The sequence below is a fragment of the Phalacrocorax carbo genome, chromosome 4, assembly GCF_963921805.1.
Source record: "Phalacrocorax carbo chromosome 4, bPhaCar2.1, whole genome shotgun sequence".
NCBI classification, from domain to species: domain Eukaryota; kingdom Metazoa; phylum Chordata; class Aves; order Suliformes; family Phalacrocoracidae; genus Phalacrocorax; species Phalacrocorax carbo.
In genome coordinates, this window is record NC_087516.1 from 51,040,269 (window position 1) to 51,052,773 (window position 12,505).

The window sequence follows — 12,505 nt, forward strand, 5'->3', positions numbered from 1 at the left end:
AGGAGAAAGCATAAATTACCAGTGTAAAACTATCAGGTTGCCTACAGTCTGCCCTACCAAGGCAAAGTGAAAACCAAAAATATTTTCCATGAGATGCGCTGGTGATTATCGACTCATTTTTGTGTGTTGGTTTTTGGCACGTTATTGCTTGGCTTCAAACGCCTGCAGGGCTTCTGTGCTCACCAGGCAGCCTCACCGACATTTTGCAGTTTATCTTTACACTCGTATTTTCCCAGAATACAAAAGCACAGTGCTCTGCTGACCACTACATTTTTTCCATGCAGTCGTTCAGATGCATCCACTTAGCAACCTGCCCGTCAGCGTTTTGCGGTACGTATGTATTGGTGATATTTTCCTGGAAGAAAGTTTGGTCAGGGTGGGAGGTGGGGGTGAACCGGCTGGTGAAGACTCACAGCTGGAAGCAGCTGCAGGGAACCAGGAGAGATCTCCCATTCCTCATGAAGAAGAGTTAATTTCAGTGCTGGTCCAGCACCCTGCTCATTCATTGCTAAGCCCAGCTTGGTCTCAATACAGCAACTCATACCCACATGCTAGAAATATTTTGGAGAGCTTAAGCTAAAGGATAAAGTTCATGGAAATCAGTGAATGCGTGATAGCCATTTATTCTCCTCTGGAAAAAAATATGACAATCCATTTATATATTCAGACTGAGCATATTCTTAAAGGGACAGTTCAGAGTAAGCTGGCTCACAATGCTACAGCGAGCAGGACAGTGGAGAGAGGGGTGCAAGTTGAGCCAAGAGACACTGCTTTGCAGGAAGACAGGCTGGGCAGCAGCTAGCGAGGGATGGGGCAGAAGGGAGGCAGAAGGAGCAGTGCAAAGCCTTGGACCTGGACAGGACACAGCAAACACTGCAGGCAACTCGGGGGACCTCTTCAGGGCTGACACGGACAAAACGCAGGAAGAGACATGGAACTTGTCAACTAACCTGACCTAATGATACTGCCAATTTTAATCCCACACAAAATTTCACGTTACTCACATCTTGGACACTGCTAAGAAGGGGCTGGAAACAGTAGCACTAACAGAAAAAAGGAAGGAGGCTTTCCTCCTGATAGACAGAGGTGGGAAGACACTCTCTAATGTGGTATTTCACAATCAGCAATTCAGCATCAAGTGGGAGGACTTGAAATAACATATAAAAATGGAACAAGGATGTGTCAAATATATACCAGAGGAAAACTAGGAGTCAATTTAGTACTATGCCTAGGGGCATAGTACTTTCATTGAACTGGGTTAAAAAATTGTATCTTATAGTATTTTACCTCTCTGCTGGGGAAAAAATGCCCAAAACAGCTGCTTTGAAGGCTTGGCAGTTGATATACCCAAAAAGTCTGGCCTTCTAAATAAAAGGGGACCACCTCACATCTGTTTCACAGAAGAAAATAAAAAATTATATTAGCATTCATTTACACTGTGTAAACCTGTAAGATTTACAGAGTAAGTTGTAAGAGTAAGATCTACAGAGTAAGTCTGGTGTGTGGTACTAGAGACAGAAATAACTTATCATCATGATTCATGAAAAATCTTTAATGGAATAAAAACAACCCCTGTTTAATGCTACTACTCTGCAGGATTACAATATCCAAATATTCCATCCTTTGCAGGAAAGAACACTAAATTTTCTACAAACTGCAGAAGCTCCCCAGCCTCCCATCATGAACTCTAGTGGACAGAATAAAAAAGTTGGTGGGAAACACATTTCCCAGGTTGAAAAATATTATTAAGGTGAGAAATGTGACCAACATACAGTTGAGACATTATCGTATATCACACTTGTGGAGAAACAGTCACTAAGCTACCTTTTATTAGCAGTTTCTACAACTTTTCTAACATTAGAAATACAGCAAAGATTGTCTCAAGATTTCAGTAATTCTATAAAGTAAATGTGTCAAGTTAACAATATAATGGTTTATAATATAGAGAACATTAGGTAAAACAAAATACGCACAGGCTAAATAAATGGTATTCAGTTTATGAGAGGCAGCAAGAAAAGCACCAAAATACTGGGGGGGGGGGGGGGGGGGGGGAAGTAGATTTGGCTAAGGACTTAAAAGAAAAAAAATCAGTGTAACACACTAGACGTGTAGGGTTATGGACCCAGATGCACAGGATAGGCTGCTCCTAGGGGAAAACGTTACTGTGCATCTCTGGAGAGAGAAAAAAGATCCACATCACTTTAAAGAGCGATTCAGAGGGGAGGTGCTCAGCGCTGCAGGAGGCTGGGAGCAGGCATTGCCCACTCCCGCTGAGGAGCCAGAACAGCTCCCTGCTTTTGAAAGACTTGGCTGGAGCGCCACAGCACGAGTGAGGGCACTGTCCTGTCGGATGCGGGTACATCTACTGACATGCTCTCTCATGCCTCACCTGCTTATACCTTAAGCGTGGCTGATGCAGGGCAGAAAAAGCCTATAGAATGTATCCCTCTCTCACCTTCCCTTCTAGCCATCAAAATCCCATTGATTTAACTTCCCCCAAAGAGATAATCTTTCAGCCTTAATCCTCACTCTGTCTGGTTCTCTGTTTCAATGGGAGGGGAAGACCTGGTTCTCTGGGGCTCACATGATAATGGTGCCCCACAGCATCAACGGAAGAGAGACTGCTCAGTGATTAATGTCTAGCCTTTTCACGGACTTGCCTCAGCGTGACTAACTTACGCACCAGGAAAGCTGTCTTGCATTAGGTCTTTACAGCTGTTGGACCTTAGTTTCACCTCACTCAGCTTCCCTCAGCTCACCCCTTTGTATAAGTCCTCATGATGCACACAAATAGCTTCCCATAATAATTCTGACAATCTCTCTGCATCTTGCTTTATCAGAAGGTGCTGCTCTCCCCGCAGCAAGGTGGCAATTTAAATTTGTGCTTTTGCTAAGTGCCTAGCTTTTCATCTGACAGTAGTTGGGACGGGGGTGTAATGTGGAAATACACCAGCTGTGGCAGTAATAACAGCATGATGGAGCGCGTGGCTACTCAGAAAACAAAGGGGAATAACTTTCCACTGTTGCTGCGTCACAACCCCAATAACACAACTGAACAGCAGGACTTGAGACTTGACAGGGGGGACTCTCTCTACCACTGCAGACATCTATGCGCCCCTGCAAACCACATCAGTCTAACACAGAAGAAGGAGCAGGTCGGACACAGCAATTAGGACGCCTAAAATTCTGCAGCATGGACTGGAACACATTGTGCTGCCTCCCTTTCAGTTTTTTATTTGAGGATGTATCCGAGGAAATGGATTTCCGGGTCTGACTGTTCTGGGCCCGGATCAGTTTCTCATGTTCCCGTATCTGTCTCTGTAAGTGGTTCTGGATGGCAATTCCCAGGGATTCTGGATCAAGGGAAGCACCGTAAACCTCCCACGTCATGCCTTGCTCATCCCAAACAACATCCCTGACATGCTTGGACTGCTTCACTTGCACTTTTGCCTCCATGGCTGGGGTGGGCTGCTTTTTGTTTTCCCCCAAGTTTGGCAAGGCCTGAGCTGAAGCAGGAAGAGCTGCTGTGTGAAGCTCACTGGGCTCCTTGGCCTGGAGGCCTTGCTGCTGGGGAGCTGCTGATGCCTCCAAGGGAAGGGTGAGATGTGCAGAGCTTGCACTCAACTCAGGCGTTAGTCCTGCCTGCTGGTTCTGGCTGCTGTCTGTCTGGGCCTGGCCAGGGTCTCCCTGGCCTCTGCTCTCCTCCTTTTCACCTGCATCCTCCACGCATGCCTTTATGCGGACAGCAGCAGGTTGGCTGCTAACATTCATCCCTCCTTTCGGATCAAGCACCACTGAGTTTTCTTCCTTCGGTTTTACCACAGATTGATTAGGAATGGCCCCCCCTTGACTCACACCCTTACATTGTACTGGCTTTTGCTCAGAGCTGCCCAGGACCTCCTTCTGCTTGACTTCACCATCTGCGTTACCAGGTAAAGGTAACTGTCTGCTTCCTGCATCACAGACAAGATCTTGCACATGGTTCTTGGATCCTGGGGCAGTGGCAGCAGACGTGGTGCTTGGTTCACCAGTGCCAGACCCAGCCCATGCTGGAGTTTGATTACTGGAGTCAACTGCAAGCTGCTCAACAAGGATGGGCTTTGGTGGGAATGGAGCATCCACTGGCAGCCGAGCAGCATCCTTGCCGTCATGAGCTGCAACGATCATTTCAGCATTACCCACAGATGTCCCTTGGGAAGTAACGGCTGCAGGGGAGGAGGGGAGAGGAGGTTTTGCATTATCTGTTGAGGCGGGAGACGCCATGTCAGATGGGACTCCAGGCAGTTTGACAGGCTGGGCCTGGGCTGAAGCAGTCACAGCTGTAACAACAGTCGATTTTGATGTTATATCAGGAGAACATGGGGACTTTTGTTGTGAGGATAATCTGTCAGTAAGCGCAGACTGGCTCAGCCCCTTACCTCCTTGGTAAACGATGTGCAGTTCTTCCTTCTCCTCTGGAGGAAGGTTCCCTTTTAAGAAGGCAGCAAGGATGCTGGGACTGGTGGAGGCCGACTTGCTCTCCACAGTAGCCACAGCCTGAACTTCAGCATCTCGCCATGTCCTGCTTACTGCTTCCTGAGTTGAAGAGCTGCTCTCCGACTGAACTGTCATTGTACCCGTTTCTCTGAATTTGGAGAGCTCGGTGGGGCCTGGACTTCCCAGCTCAGCATCTGTGTTGTGTACGGGATGCAGATTCTCATGGCTAGACTGGGCTAGTTCCTCACTACTCTGCACTGCTTCAGTTTTATCTGTGGGGTGCAACTGAGCAGTGTCTGCAGCCCTGCTCTTTGCCTCCAAACCAGTCTGTGGGTCTCTCCCCAGGTCAGCTTCAGTTTGCCTCACTGGCGAGCCTGTCTGACACGCAGCAGAACCAGTTTTTTCCACTCCCCTGTCGTTTTCCCCTCTTTGCAGAAGGTTTGCCTGAGAAGTACAGCAGGACTCATTAGCCCTAACAGGGTCACCTGGGGAAGAATAATTTAACACCTCAAGTGCTGGCTGATCACCAGTCCCCTGAGGTTTCAAGGCAGTCTCATCCATTTGTGTCAGGGAGCTTGTTTTTGCCTGGCTGCCTTGCACAAACTGCCGGGAGCTCTGGGGAGCTGGCATCATCTCTGGCCCCTGCCCCACCAAGGGGGCTCCTGCTGGAGCAGGGGCTGGCGCTGCTGGTCCCTGGCTGCCTGCTGCCTGGGAGCAACCAGCAGGCTCTATGGTTGCAGGATGTCCCTCCGCAGCTTTGCTGGCAAGCCCGGGAGAGAAGGCTTCCTGCTGACTAACATCGTCCTCACAGCGCTGCTCACACCTCTGTGTGCTGGCAGCTGCTGTGCATTTCAGGTTGAACAAGCAAACTCCAGCAGAGCCGGACGGTGTGCATGGGAAGCCATTGCTGGCCCTCTCTCCACTGGGTAGTTGTGGATGGTGCTTAGCAGACTGCAGGTCTCCCAGGTGGCCCTCCTCTGCAGAAGCTGTGACCAGGGAATTCTTGGCAGATCTCAGAGGATTTGGTACAGTCCCCATGGACTGTCTCTGAGATGTGGCTTGCCCTCAGCTTCTCCTCGGAGTTTTCTAGCCAGGCGGTGGACACAACAGGGCAGGTTGTTGGTGACAAGTAAAACTACTCTGTTAATGAAAGAAACACAGTGTTAGCAGCAGCCAGATTTAAGAACAAGTATCCAGAACAGATTGATTTTACAGCTTGGAGAGAAATACTTGCAGGCAAGGGGGAAAGTGAAGCACCTGATTCTGCCTAAAAGTCACATAAAAACCACAGATTTCAAGGACTGATATTCCCCCCCCCAGCCCCAGATTGGGGGATCTCCCGTTTCCAAGGGCCAGATGGAGAAGACAATACTAGGGACAAAGCAACAACAGCTGCTCTGTTATTGATACATTAATGAAAACATAATGACATGCCAAGAAGGAGGAGAAAAATAAGAAACATGAAGTGAAAGCAGGGATGAATAGGAAGGAGGGCAGACTTTGTGTGGAAGTTTGAAGTAAAAAAATAAACTCACTGTGATAAAATCCTTTAGCAAGCCACTCATGGAAGGAAAGGTGCTACCTTGCCTGTTGTGCCTATGTGACGAACAGATCCGATTCCTCCTGGATCCACCCTGTGACCTGAGTGGATCCTACACCTTTGCTGAGCACCAGTTCCCCCTTCTTTTCATGGAGATCCCTTCTCTAACTCCACTACCAACAAGGACGTGCTCACAGGGGACAATGGGTCAATTCAGACTAACATGGGTGAACCCAAACTTCACAGGTAACAGGAATATGGAGGGATGACAACCTGCTGGGTGGTGCAGATAAACACCAAGGGAAGCTACTGCACCATACAGCACCAGGGCTGTGCATATACTTACTGCTTTCACATTTAGATCCTATGAAATAATTACAAGGAAGCCAGCTCAGTTAATAAACAGAGGCACAGATGATCTAGAAATCAATCTACGAGCAGGTGGTATGAAACTGGAAGGTGGACACTGCAGCACTGCAGAACAGGAGGGGCCCGTGCCATACCCAGTGAAATTTTGGGGAGGGATTTTAAGCAGGTGGAACAGAGTTATCCAGGTTGAAATTGGGCCAGGACTGCAGAGAAACCGTGACTACAAAGAGGAGGCCATCTCCAAATGTGCCTGTTGGCTAGGCTTTCAAAAGGACTTAGCACTGCCCAACTCGGAACCTGCTAGAGGTCAAGGGCTGGATCCCTGTCAGTGTCAGCAGAGTGGTGGTGGCCAATGGTGAAATCCCACCCCAGTATTCTTTTAAATTGCAGACTACCTATGCTTGTTTAAAAGGCTTTCCCCAGCCTACGCTGCCAGCAAAGCACAGGTATGAGAGCTGGGAGACACCCAGAACATTTAGTTTTTTGTTAACCAGAGGGATGACGCTGGGAAAATTACTTTACCTCTGTGTGCCTATGTCTCTGCAGGCACACAGTGGGGTCTCCTTCACTGCATTACTTGGGAGGTGCTGCTGGAAGGAGCTGTGCAAACGCGCAGCTGTTCCAGACCCTCCCTACCCGCTAGCAAAATCAGCAAAAAGCTCTTTCCAGAAAACATCTCTCTCTCAGCCTGAAGAGCAGTGGTATAACTTCCCTGGTTTCTGTAAAATTAATCCTAAATTTCAGCATCTTGGGGTACTTAAAGCAATAGGAGAAAAAAGCTCAATGAAAGGAAAATGAAAACAAATACAGCCAGCCTACTCTCCTAAGAAAAGGAAAATGCTGCAACTTATTACTTATTCATTAAGCTTTATAACTTCCAGATATTAATAACTTATTATTTTTATACTCCCTCTTTGGGCTCTGTACTACCACAGATAAACACGGTCTGCTGGGTTAAGCCAGCCCTGAGAAACTGATCCTGCCCCTGTACGATCCTGAGTTTCTTAGCTGCAATCTGCGATAGCAGCCCTGCATCACTTCAAAATGGCTTTCCAGCAAGGCTAACAATTGCGAAGCTTTTTGAGAAGAACTGAGTTTATGTAAACTAGACTGCAAGTCTCTGAAAGTTTTGACTGGCTACAAGATGCCTCCGCTTCATTTTGTGCTCACTTTAAAGCCAGCCAGCGTAGTCCTGAAGTAAAGGGGAGCTATTCCAAGCCGAACATCTAATGACCGTGAGGAGAGGAGCAGATGGCTTTGGGCATCTGTTTATCTAACTTCTGTTACTCTCTTTTTTCCTTTTCCAAATACCAATGCAAACCAAACCTGTATATACAATTGGGCAGGTCACATGCCTTTTTTTTTAGATCCAGATTCTATTTAAGAACAACTAAACAAATAATGGGAAAAAAAAACCAACCCATTTTTAGGATGAGACGTACTACTTGGCGAACAGTTTTAGAAGAAATAAAGATGGCAGAGCAAATCTGTTTGGCTTTTCACTGTACAAAAACCAGGAAAAGCAATCTGCATGCCAGAGCACTGTCTTTAACTCATACCCACTCAACGGGGGAACTATTCCTAATTTTTCAGTTAAGTGAGTGAGTTCTGATCTGAACCCCCACATGAATTCCCCCCATCTGTTTAGTGGCCCTTCACCAGCGTCACTAGAAACACACATTTGAACAACTGCCACATGTGCCAATTAAATGCGATTCTGCTACTGAGCCCTCAACCTATTATGCCAACAGAGGAAATTCAGCCTCCAAAAACCCATGCAGATCTATTCTCTGGTCTGGGACAACAGAGCATAATGCAGACATTTCACTTGGCCCTCAAACACGGGTTGGGGGGCTGGATCATTCTACTGCCTAGGATGACCTTGGAAAGGAGTTAGTTTATGAGAATACAGTTTTTATAAAGACTCTGCAGTCAAAATCATGGGAGCTATTTTCTTGTTAGACTTTTCACTACGCCATCCTAATGACAGGAGCCAAAGGCACTCTAGTTGTCTAAATACATGCTGTAATTTTTGCAAATGCTCTTTCTTAAGAAGTAATAAAAATTAGAATGAAATATGTCTTATGCAAGAGAAAAACAAGCAAGCCCAACTAATTAAAAAACTGGAAAGGCATTTTTATCATTGCAGTCTTATTTATGATTATTGTCTCATTTTTATTATTGAAGTCCTATAATATAGGAGTAAAGGACAACACTGGGACCCGTGGGCAACACTATTCAACTGCCAAGGCAGTAAGGATGCAAACCAACAAGCAACACTGACTGCAAGCAAATACCTAGAAGAAATAGAAATACAAAACTCAGTGGCAGGTCAAAACACACATCAAGACAAATCAAGATCGCCGATGAAATTTTCAAGTGTTGTATACCTGACCTGGAGTAATCATCCAAAATTTTCTTTTATCAGGAGGTGAAATTGGTATGTCCACAAAGGTGAAAATCAGTTCTTAGTAACAAGAAGAGATTTTCTACACCAACACAATTATCTGTCACCTTAGTCTTTCAGATCAAATTCGTCTGCCTGATTGTGTCAATCTCATCGCAAGACAGAATTTTTCTGGACCTTTTGCAACAAGAAGTTTCTAACTTTGACAAAGTTTACGTTTGGCTTATATGGTCTGGGAGGGTCCCTGCATGGCCAGCAGACCACGGCTTCACGGACTTTTGTGACTGAATAGGTCGTCTTTATATGCTTTAAAAAAACCAAAAAACCCCAAACCTTACAAAGTTTCCAGGCAACCCAGTGTTGACAATGTAAAGAAACTCCTATTTATTTCAGTAACACCCATCCCCCAATAAAACAATACTACAAATTTCCCTCTTGCTGCTTATGAGAATGTCAACAAAACCAGAAAGTCTGTATGTCCAATAAAACAAACCAAGAAATTTCCAGGAAATTCCAGCATTAGATTCTGCCCCCCTTCCCTCTAGAAAAATATGAAAATCTGGAAAAGCACAAATAAGACTGCCAGCATCTCCACCTACCCTCAATTTTAAAAAGAATTTAAAAATAATTAATGAAAAACATTCAAAAAGCAGCTCCCAAACTAATCAAGGACCCCCTCGCCAATTCTGGATTCTCATCAGCTTTCAATTCCTTGAGCCCCCCACTCTTGGAGCACTCTCTTCAGCCGTGTCTCTACAAACGGAAGACTGAATATTTGTTCTTGAGAGTTCTAATCTCATAATGTGATCTCTCAGAACATCACAAAAATCATCATACAACTGCATGGGTTAAGGACACAGATAAACATCTGCTGAAGCAGTTCAGCCTCCTTTCTTGTCTCCTGATCTGAGGAAAAGAAAATGGCACGCTCTAACTCATATTAGATGATTGAATATATAGAGCACAAAGCACATTTCTTTGAATTTTAAACATACCCATGCATTTGCATCCTTCTAATTCTGCACCCAGTGTTTTTTTCCCCACCTCGTTTTCCTCTGTAAATGCTGTGACTTTCTCTTTTCGGTGTCAAAGGGTGTTTGTTTTTCTGTTTGTGAAAAACTTGCTTCATGGGTTATTTTCTCCTAATTATCTGTGGGACTGAAGACTGGCACCACAAATGAAGGACAGCGCAAACCAAGGACGTATTCATTAAAATACAAACCAGGTTGCCCAGAGAGGTAAGAGACAAGATGCCCACAGCTTCCATCATCCAATGTGCTTTGGGATGCTGATACGAGACAGACTCTTATGCTACAATCACGGGGAAGCAAGAGGCGATGGGGATGCCCACAGATACCTTGCATACATGCGGTTCCTGCAAGAGATGGTGTTGGCATTTCAAGAAGGTACACAAAGCCCCACTTCCCCTCCTACGCTGGGGGACAGCGCATGATATTGCGGGCCACACCTGCAAACACCACAGAAACCCGTGCCAGAGGCAGACAGGGAGACGGATGGCAGAAGCAACAAGTTCAACGCTACAGGGCTGCGGCACCCTCTGTGCAGACATTATGCAAAGTGGGTGACTGTATGCAGTGGTTTGCTTTTGACTGGCCTCTGCTGATTCAATTAGCAGAACTGCTGTAACACTTTAGCAGATACTGCAAAACACCTATTTACTCGCTCACTATGCAGTGAACTGATATGACTTTACCCAGCCCAGATGGGCAGCAGCCTATTGCTAGACTGCTTTCAGTTCAGTAAGGGCTTTTTCTGCCCTTTTTTGCTACTCACCTTTTCTTATTGCTTCTCGATGCTTTTCTGCTGCCTTAAACTACAACTCACCTCGACTCCGCTCATCATGGTACATCAGCACTTTTGTTGCAGCACCTAGGCTCAGGGCTAGCCGTTATGGGCCCACTCAATAGCATGACCATACGAAGGTCATACTAGTTCCCATCCACAGCCTTGGATGTTTGGCTCTGTCACAACTGCCCTGAGGACAGAAACAGGGCACGATGTGATAGATGGCATGTGTCTTGTTTGTGCATCCACTAAATTCCCTTGAACGGCTGGTTGGGTCAGTCATACCCCTCTAGAAGGAAGGGAAGACAGCTCAGCAAGATGGGCCACAGAACAAATGCTGGAGAGGAAGCTGAGAAGGAGCCAGGATGTGGCAGCCCCTGTAGGGAGCATCCAGCCAGGTACCAAGGGCGACAGGAGGAATTTCCCGAGGACGAGGCAGTCTCATGCAGCTCAGGAGCCCCTGTGCTGGCTGCAACCCTGCCTAGGAGCAAGGGCCTGCCTACAAGGACTTGTTAGCTTACTTGTTTATTTTTATTTTTCACTGTAGTAAAAATTATATTTCTCATTTGTAAGCATTTAGCTCTAGGTGCGGGTGGGTTTATTTGAAAATCTTTTCAGTTATTCTTGTTATTTTTTGGGGTTGGGACATTTGCTTTAGAAAAACATCAGATCCACTTGAAGGCTCTGGCCAGCCTGAAGTCCTAGCACACACGGACATGGATCCTCTGTACACCCTTCCTGCTGTTAGCCATCAGGAGTTTAAGGATTTTCTGAATTGAAGGACATACTTTAATCACCTTTGGAAATGAATGCCACTCTATGAAACCCTTGTGTATCTTTGGCCTATATGAAACGCTGTAGCAATGGACACATGCACGCCCCATGAGAAAAGGGCCTTTATTTGTACAAGCCTGCTCACTGGAAGTCTAGACCACTCATTTTAGTATTAAAGTAAATACCACCAAACAAAACCCCACAGCCTCTCTTAAAACCCTTCCCAGCACTTGTACTAGAAGCACTTTTAAACCACCTCCGACACACACTGCAATACTAAACCAGCTGAAACTATCAACTGAACCGCACAGAAAACCCCCAGGGAAACCCAGCTCCTGCCGGGGCTCTTGGGGTGCAGCCTGGCTCCTCACCAGGCCTCACAGCTCTTCCTCCTGGATGCTGAGACACAGCCTGCAGTACCTAGCAGGTCTGCTTGCACAGATGTCAAGACACGATGCTGAAAAATGGAAAAGGTGGGGGAAAAAATGGGAAATGAGTCCAATAGGAAAAACAGAGGGTAAGTACTTAAGAAAATGTTAGGCTTTGCTCACACTTGCTTTGCAATGGTAATAAACCAAGTAAAATTGGGTGAAAAATCAAGGGCAAGATGCGCTGCCATTTTTTGCCAAAAAGGGATAGCTGCCAAACAGCCCGACAGCTACTGAAAATTTGTCAAGCAGTATTTTGTACAAGCTGAAGAAATATATTTTTCTGGTTGCTGTCTCCTCTCATCTTGCATCCCTCTGCCAAGTACAGGCTTATACTTTGCAAAGTGCAGAGCACGGGAGCTCCACTTTCGAAGGACAAAGCTCAGCTTAACCTGACGCCCACAACCTGCAGACAAGAAAACGGGCAAAGTCAGTCCTACCAAACGGCACAGCGGCTTCTAGGCCTAATCCAAAGCAAAGCAAACTGCTTTGCATCTCCCTCAATTTCACTGAGCTTTTGACCAAACCTTAAGGACACCCTTCCAAGAGGCCACAGTAACCTTACTGCGAATGATATAGTGTACTCAACTAGATGCAAAGCAACTCTGATTAATTTTAAATACATGTTAAAATCTAATATTTACAATATTTTCTCACTGCAGCATGCAGACAGCATTGCTGGATTTTGTTTCTGCAGGTAGCTCT

At 46.0% G+C, this 12,505-nt stretch overlaps 1 protein-coding gene across 3 annotated transcripts in view; it reads right to left on the reverse strand.

The window, feature by feature from the left end:
- Positions 1-607: 607 nt before the first annotated feature.
- GPRIN3 (GPRIN family member 3) overlaps positions 608-12,505 on the reverse strand; it is a 31,589-nt gene continuing 19,691 nt past the window's right edge. For all 3 annotated transcript variants that reach the window (XM_064449951.1, XM_064449949.1, XM_064449950.1), the window contains exon 2: positions 608-5,616. In XM_064449951.1, coding sequence (XP_064306021.1) covers positions 3,130-5,514 — 2,385 coding nt within the window. In that variant the 5' untranslated portion in view covers positions 5,515-5,616 and the 3' untranslated portion in view covers positions 608-3,129. The remainder of the gene's footprint in view (positions 5,617-12,505) is intronic.